Raw genomic sequence first — 8,956 nt, 5'->3', positions numbered from 1 at the left:
TTGCTTGCTTGTTCTGGTATTTTGTTAAGGTATTCAAATTCAGACAAGCAAATAATTTGTCTATGGAAGGATAGCATGCATTTATTTTATGATTGATTTGGGAGACCAGATTTTACATAAAAAGTAGTTTACAATCCTTCTTTCTTATACTGAGCTGCAATCTTATGGTAGGAAATATCCTCTTTCAGGGTAATATAGAAACGCTAATTTGCCAAATAACGATGAAAACATTCTAAAATCAGCATTAAGTTTAAAAAGCTGTTATCAATCCATATAAGCAGTGTTTTGATTATTTTTATTCCATTTCTCTATTACCTAAATGGAAATAATTCCCCTGCAATAATGTTGCTATGTGCATGATCCACCTTGAGCTACAATTTACTTTCAATCAAACATTAATGAAATTGCACTTAAGGGGGAGGCCTTTGAAAATTATTCTCTCAAGTTCCACTCCAAAATCGGACTCATTGTTAAAGCTGGGTTGATTTTTAGAGCTACAAACACCAACAAAGTTTCCAACTTTTAGAACTCTGAGAGCTTTGGTTAGGAACGTGGTGGAAGTGGACACAGCCAGCTTTTCGAATAATTTAGGAACTTCTGGAAGGAGGAAATCACCACCTCAGCCTCCTGGCGTGGTATTTCTCAATTCCAGGTCCGTCGCTGTCCCCCAAACCCCAGAGGAGAGGTCCAGAGCGTGCCCCTCTCCATGACCTATTCGTTAGTTTTTGATCGCCGCGTACACAAGGGTCCGCTTCGGCGTGTTTTCCCCATCCGTTCTCGAAGTTCCTAGTACAGCCTCTGCGCCGCAGGCAGGACCCCAACCCGGGGCGCCCACGCGGTCACCACGTCCTGCCATAGAGCAGGTTGGCGCCGAGCACGCCGCCGCCGTAGTCCCCAGCCGCCGCGTCCAGGGTCGCCAGACCGCCCCCTGGGCCGTGCAGCGCTGGCGGGCTGGGCGACAGCTCTTCGAGCTCGGGCGCCGGCGTCGGGGCCGGCGGCTGCGGCCCTGCCTGGCCGGGGGTCGGCGTGCCGGCACCGTTCTGGCACGGCTTGCCGTCCTTGACCAGCACGGGCACCGCCACACGGCGCGGGGACGGCGGCGGCGGCGGCGGCGGCCCCAAGCCGCCCTCCTGCTGCAGCTGCTGCGCCGCCTTGTCCTTGGCCTGCCGCTTCATCTTGTAGCGGTGGTTCTGGAACCAAATCTTGACCTGCGTGGGCGTCAGGTGGATCATGCTGGCCAGGTGCTCACGCTCGGGCGCCGACAGGTACTTCTGCTGCTTGAAGCGCCGCTCCAACTCGTAGACCTGCGCTTGCGAGAAGAGCACGCGGCGCTTCCTTCGCGGCGCCGCCGCCGCCGCCGCGTGCAAAGGCGCCAGGGTCTTGGCGGCGTCTGCGATGCCCGTCAGCGACCCCATGCCGGCCACGTTCACGCCCGCCGATGGCCCCATGAACCTGGAGACTGGGGAGGGGCCCGAGGGGGAAGCCCAGTGAGCGCCAGGCCCGCCGGGAGCCCTCACCCGCCGCCGCCCCGCGCTCTTCACACCAAGCCGGCCGCGACGCCGGCGGGACCCCGGGCTGGGTCCCGGCACCCTCCGCGCGCCCAGGGGTCCATCGCCCCCCGGAGGGTCCCAAGACCCCCGCGAGCTCCCGGCTGGGTCCCAGCACCCTCCGCGCGTCGGGCGACCCAGCGCCCCCCGCCGGGTCCAGGGACCCCCCACCCTGCGCGCCCCCGGCCGGGGGCCCAGCACCCTCGGCCCCGCGCGCGCGCGCTCGCTTCCCGGGCTGTAGCAGGCAAAGCCCGCGCCGTCCGCCTGCCCTGAGTCCCCGCGCTGCCCGCCCCGCTCACTTGACGAGTAGCGCGGGTCCGGGTTGGCGCCGTACCAGCCGGTGGCCGCGGCGGCCGCGCCGCCCCGCATGCCGTCCGTGTAGGCGGGCAGCTCGCCCACGTTGCCCAGGCCGCCGTTGCAGTAGCCGCCCATGGCGCCGTGAGGGAACTGCGAGACGCCCGGCGGCATGTGGTAGGTAGCGGCCGCCGCGGCCGCCGCCGCCGCCGCCGCCGCCGCCGCCGCCGCGTTGTGGCCCGCCATGGCGTGCGGCGGCTGCATGCCCGCCACCGCCGCCGCCTGCGAGGAGGGGCCGAGCGGAGGCGCGCGGTAGGCGGCGGCGGCCGCCGCCGCGGCCCCCAGGGGCGCCCCCAGGCCGGGTGGCGCGCCGTCCATGGCGCCGCCGAACTTCTTGTAGGTCTCCTCGATGGGGCTCAGGATGTCGGACACGGAGAAGGGCGTCGTGTGCTTGGGGCTCAACGACATGGCTCGGCGGACAGCCAGGTAGGGGGGTCCGGGGCGGGCGCAGCGGGACGCGGCGGCCGCTCGTTGCCGCCACCCCGGCTGCGGCGGGAGCGCCTGTGACGAGGAGTCGGCGGCGCGGCGAGCCCCCGAGCCGCGGGATCTGGGGTTTATTTTAGTCCGCCGCCAGGTTTACGACAGACTCGGGGGGCGGAGCAACATCCCAAACGAGCAAACAATGGTCATTGACATCTTTTTCTTTACCCCCCACCCCCCGTAATGGAGGCAAAAAGGTAAAGGGGGCAGTTGGGTGTTTCTTGAGAAAATCACCCCCCTTTGCTTTCTCCATCCTTCCCGCCTCAATCCCTGGCAGTTACCCCAGCCCTCGAGCACCAGAAATAGAAACTCCGAGGTCGGCGTCGAGGCTTGACGTCAAGGACTCGTCGCTTCTTCCCGTCCAGACCGCAGTTTTCCTAAAGGGACTTTGTAGCAAAGCCCAGTATATTTGGAGAGCGGGGATGTGGTGCAGAATTGGAGGGGGGTGTGCAGGGCTCTCCTCGTCCTCTCTGGCGACCAGCGCCTCATTCGCTCCATCATCTAAAGTGTTAAAAAAAAAAAAAGGCTCTTGGGTCCCACCATAAGAGCGCATAAAGAGATGAGGTACAATGACCACCCTCTGCCTTTGTAGGGCTTCTAATTTATGCATCTTTAGACCCTTAAGCATCATTTTGTGGGCAACCAAACGGGCACTTCTAAATTAGCTCCAAGTAGCCAAATCCAAAGAAGAGAGAAAACACGCACACAGAGACCCCCACAAATACATAGATGCTAACTTGTAAGTATTCTGTTTTTATCTGTGGGGATGGAGGGTTGGATAAGAGAAAGAGAGTACATTTTTATTTGTTAGGCTGTTTCATGTTCAATTTGCACATGTAAAGTTCATCACAGTTTTCTTTCCCTTTGCTGTTGCTGCTGCTTTTTTCCTTCTCCGCTCCCTCCACTTTCCCTCTCTCTCTCAAATAAATATCCAACTTAGGGTTTATTCTCTTATTACCATGATCAAAAAGAAGAGGGGGGAAAAACTTGAAAATCTAAATATCTCTGGTTGTTTGAAATGGGTCTTTCTGTTGTTAGAAAATATATAACCTGTTCAAGGAATATGAAATGGATGCAGAAACCAGGTAAAAATGATAGTTCCTTTTGAAAAAAATATGAAACCATAGATAAACTTATTAAAAAAAAACTTTGTCACTCTTTAATTTGCAAATTGACCCGCAAAGAACTTAGTCTAAGTTTTCCACCAAATGCTGAACATGACAAAGAATAAGACAAAAGAAGTGTGCAAAGCATATTGACTAAATTTTGAAAACAACCTTGCAGTTTTTTAAAAAATGAAAATGGGGAAATGAAGATACAGTTTTGAAGTTTTCCTGGATACTAGTGGGGCAGGAGAAAGAAAAACGAGGAGATTACTTTCTTAAGCCAGATTTTATTGTTTAGGAAGAAGAAAAGGATGTGTGGAAATGATTCCAGTTTAACCTAACGGTATATGTCTTGAAGGCAAAAACAGTGTTACCTATTCCTTTTCTTGTTGGGCTTCAATCCTTTGGTGTATGGAGAGGGAACAGTATGGTAATATATGAGAACAAAGTGTCAACCAGACAAATGTGTAGAGTAGTATTTTAAAATACTAAAAGAATGAAAGGCAAAGTTACATGAATTGTTTACAGTTGTCAGTTAATTGACTTGACAAGATTAGTATTGCTACAATTTAACATGATGTTACTTTTACAGGTCTTTCCTGACCTTGAATCACTTGGACTAGGTCTTCGTCCTCACCTACACTGGAATTATTTATTAATTTTTTAAAAATTAGTGACCCACAAAGAACCATTTATGTATGTACTTAAGTGATTGCTGGAATCCTGAAAACTGCAGTTTGGCTTTTAAATTCTGGTTTAATTCAAATTGTATTGTTTACTTGTAGTAGCTTAAATAAAAAATAGTAGATAGTCTTTCATTTCAAACTTTCTTCAGCCACAACAAGGTAAGTAAAATTATTTGTGTTATGGCATCTATAGATTTAAAAATTCCGTTGTGAACCATTTTATTTTATTTTTCAAGTTCAAACATGTCTCAGAAATGAAACTTATTGTCAAAACATTCATGTTGATTAGTTACCCACTTGAAAAAGTGTTTATAATAAGATTTTTCCAGGTAATTATTATTTACTCCTTATTCAGACTGTATACTTCATCTTATGTAGTTTGTTGTCTAGAACCACAGGACGGCAGTTCACATCAAGTTGTTGCTTACTTTGTTTTTCAACTGTATTGGATCCTGCTACAGGTTCATTTACATATGGAAGGATCCCATTTTTAAATGAAAAAAAAAAATATCGTATCTGGAGGCTCTCTGCTGAGAGTTACTTTCTGGCTGCTGGGGAACTTGATGCCCTAAATATTACTCCTTCTCTAGAAGTCATTAGTTGTGGGGGGAAATATCCATAATCTTTAACATTTCTCTTTCTCAATTATTTGTGTCTCATTTTAGAAATTATGTAACTTTATGCTGGAAACACTATTTGGATATATGCAGATGATTCTGAAAGTAATATAGTCTGGAGGATGTATATGTACATTTATATACAGACACAAATTAAAACAGTCCAAATGATACTCCATTAAAGCTTTTCATCAAATTTACTTCATCTGATTATTATCTGCCTACGTTATGTATGGAAATTTATACTCAGTAGATTCTTAAATACTATTTACTAAATTGGATGTCACAGGAAATGTATTTTTAAGGAATGTTTTTGGGGGAGTGGAATTTCTCTTTCCTTAAAAACAATACTGGCATGGGGGGGGTGGGGGGGGTGGAAAAGCAAATACCACCAAAGGGAATACAGTGAAAAGAGATGGCCCTCCTACTCCTCCAGCCTCTCACTTTCCCTTTTCAGATGCACTGTTAACCTGTTTCTCCTGGGATAGTCTGTACAATTTGAAGCATACGACCATTTTACAATGGGTTGTGGCAGAGACAGAAAATTTTCTAGGCAAAAAGTTTCAGATCTTGGCTTCTTGACAAAAATGTGGCATTTGTTGAAAATCTCTGATGTGTATGTGACCCTTAGGACCAAACATATTTGGCAAAAAAAAAAAAAAAAAATCTGAAATAGAAGCCTTTTCCAAATTTGGGATTTGCTCTTGTCAGAAAGCTCAGAGAAAGGGGCTTGAGAGATGTTGAGAAACTGTCTGCTATATCCCCCCAGAACTTAAAGGGAAATGTGTTTTTCTACATTGTTGCTTTTCTGTCTAGCAAATAGATTTCTAATGGGTCCCAATTTCTTATAAAGACAGACTGTGTTTGAAAATATAACTTTTGCTTGACATTCAAGAAGATAAGTGACTTTTAGAAATGAAACACTTGCTACATTTGTGATTAGTTTAAAATAATTGTGAAATATTTTGGTTAAAAAAGTGCCTATTTTGTGGAGGTAACTTTAAAATACCATCCTTGCGATTGGGAAGGAATAAAGAACCATGTCAGGATAGTACTTTGTAGCAAAATTTGAGGTTGTAAAGAGGAAACAAAACAAAGATAAAACATAAAAAGTTTTAAAAAATCATTAAAATTTTTTTCTGAGGTACCTGGCTGGCTCACTCAGTATAGCATAGGACTCTTGATCTCAGGGTTGTAAGTTTGAGCCCCACATTGGGTATAGACATTACTTTAAAATAAAATATTGAAAGGGGCGCCTAGGTGGCTTAGTTGGTTAAGCGTCTGACTTTCGCTTAGGTCATGATCTCGCGGTTCGTGGGTTCAGCCCCGCGTCGGGCTCTGTGCTGACTGCCAGCTCAGAGCCTGGAGCCTGTTTCAGTCTGTGACTCCTTCTCTCTCTGACCCTCCCCTGCTCACGCTGTCTCTCTCTCTGTCTCCTAGAAATAAATAAAACATTTAAAAAATAAATAAATAAATAAATAAATAAATAAATAAAATATTGAAAAAGTGCTGATTTCATCAATTTCTGAAATTTGGTTCTCATTTCTTTTTAATCATAAAACTCTTTTAAGTGTTCATTTCAATTATTTTGAATCCCTTATGATAATTTTACACTTGGATTTATGCAATTTGTTGCTTCTCTCCCCCTCTCCCAATGGGGTACAGCAGAGGTAGGGTTTTCACAGTACCTGCATGCCTCCCTGCCATGCTTCCCTCCTTGAATCCTCAGTCCATCTCTCCATGGTACACTGAAATGCATCTAGGGACTAGGGCTGGGGAGAAATGGTAATCTCTCTCTGGGAGAACAAGAGGAAGAGGCTAGAAAACTTGACACCCCTCACCTCATCCCTACAGTCACCCTTTCATATTTGCTTCAACAAATGCAAACTCTGCAATTAAAAAAACTTGAGTTACTCTTTGAAATTAAGGTATTTTCGATTGAAAATTGTCTTCTGACCAATGGATAGGTTTTAAATTAAGATGATTATTAATATAATGTAAGAATGAATGGTAGGTGTTAAAGACATTGCTGTGGAAATCATCATAATAAGGAGGTCCAATTAAATGACTCTTACAAAACAAAAAGTAGAAACCTCCCTTTCTATGGTCACACTGTACAAGGTTTTATAGTCACTGTAGAGAATAACATTAGGCTACCCAGGGATGTAAATACATGAAAATTGACTAGTATGTCATAACTTTCTTACCCTAGGATTTTGAGCTTGAGCTAGAAATTTGAATTTTTGTGTGTTTAAAAAAATATTTTAGAGTAAGTAATAAAATACTAGATTGGGGAAACAATGGCGATATTTAAATACATTTTTTATTTCTGAGTAACAAGTTTACTTGTGTATCTTGCTTACATAGAATGTTTAAGACCTTTTAGAATATAATAGCGTTTCCATTGAACAATATCTTTGACATATTTTTCCATGTTTTGGAATGTCTTAAATAGCTTTTTTACAGGAAAAAAAATCCTTTGAATTTTAGGCAAAACCATATTTCTATTTATTATTTTGTGGGTGGTGGTAGTCATTCTAAAGATTTAACCCTCTCTCTACACATGTCTCATTAGTGAATATATATACCTTTTTTAGAAATATGTACTTTTATAACTTTTCTCTCACATGCTCTCAATTCTTCCATATCTAAGGAGCTCAGTGAATTTAATGTAAAGTCTCTTACAGCAAGTCTCATTAAAGATGTGTATCACCTTACATTTACAAATTAAATTGTAATTATAAAGGAAGGTATCAGTCTTTACACTTAAGTCAGGCAATTGGGTTATTTGTTGCCATCACTTGAAGTAGAAATTCCAATTTTTGACATTTTAATAAATGTATTATCTTTTGCATTTATTAATAGAGTTTTACAATATACATTTTAGAAGAAGTAACTGACAGTGATACAATTTGAGAATAATTTGCCCAATTTTGTCCTGTTTTGTCCCATGTCCTGCTAATGATGAGCTATTCAACAGATAGTTGTATGTATCTGCATTTTAGCCTAGTGTTCGCTTCATAAATCAATATGAATTTGGGTAGATTTTAAACAACTTAATTATTGGTTCAGTAATTTTCTTTGAAAATATAAATAATTTTATTAATCTACTTTATCCAAACATTGAATGCCATAAAGAGAACTGAGTGATAAAGTTTGTGAAGTAAATGAATAATGGAATCTGACTCTTCAGTAAACCTAGTATTTAAGTTCTAGAAAATGAAGTACAGCACTAAATTTAAAATGTAATTTGATTTACCACTCGGGGAATGATGACAGGCAATACTGCAGGGTGATTCAGACTGGTTTCAAACAGAACTAGAAATAATAGAAGTTTTACAAAAGTGCTACAAGTTACAAACTACTGGAAATCAGTGGAAAATACCAAATAAGAATTGCTTGAGAAAATCAGAATCAGTTTGAATGAAAGCAATTTACTGGTATATGGTATAATACATAATTATCTAATAGAAGACATAGATTACTCCAAATCTCTTCCAAAATATAAAGTATATATATCCAAAAGGAAAAATTCAAAAAACAAAACCAACTTGGGGCACCTGGATGGCTCAGTTGGTTGAGCATCCAACTTTTTGGCTCAGGTCATGATCTCACAGTTCATGAGTTGGAACCCCACATTGGGCTCTGTGCTGACAGCCCAGAGCCTGGAGCCTGCTTCAGATTCTGTGTCTCCCTCTCTGTCTGCCCTTCCCCTGCTCATGCTCGCTCGCTCTCTCTCTCTCTCTCTCTCTCTCAAAAATGAATAAACATTAAAAAATTTTAAAACCCAAACTTACCTATAAGAATAAATGGCAAACTTCAATGGCTGAAAGATTTTTTAAAATTCCACAGTAAAAAGAAAGGAAGTTTAAAATTGAACTTGTAATTGTTTAAAGTTCACTTTTTAATGGGATAAATAAATCTTGAACTGTGAAGAGTATATTAAGGCTGAATGTTGTGTATAGCACAACACATTGTTTGTGTTTATGCCCTTACTGTTATAAAATATTCTGAAAGATCTAAATAAAAACTTTCACATATGACATTTTATTAAACTATAAGTTGGTATGTGCAGTGATTTTTTTCTAGAGTTAATTCTCTTAAATGTACTATTTCTTTAGAATGATCAGTGGTGGTCCATATATGATTGAGCTACCATTATGAAC

At 43.4% G+C, this 8,956-nt stretch overlaps 1 protein-coding gene across 1 annotated transcript; it reads right to left on the bottom strand.

Moving 5' to 3' along the window:
* Nucleotides 1–839: 839 nt before the first annotated feature.
* On the bottom strand, nt 840–2,309 carry NKX2-4 (NK2 homeobox 4). Its single transcript, XM_039222282.1, has 2 exons — nt 1,847–2,309; nt 840–1,459 (listed from the first exon to the last, which is right to left on the bottom strand). Exons 1-2 carry the CDS (start codon nt 2,307–2,309, stop codon nt 840–842), a joined length of 1,083 nt encoding a protein of 360 aa, XP_039078213.1.
* Between the last annotated feature and the right edge of the window lie 6,647 nt (nt 2,310–8,956).

Source organism: Hyaena hyaena, unplaced genomic scaffold (assembly GCF_003009895.1).
Source record: "Hyaena hyaena isolate Hyena2069 unplaced genomic scaffold, ASM300989v1 scaffold_1103, whole genome shotgun sequence".
NCBI classification, from domain to species: domain Eukaryota; kingdom Metazoa; phylum Chordata; class Mammalia; order Carnivora; family Hyaenidae; genus Hyaena; species Hyaena hyaena.
The sequence above is the reverse complement of the archived record's forward strand: the minus strand, read 5'-3'. Positions and strand labels throughout refer to the sequence as shown.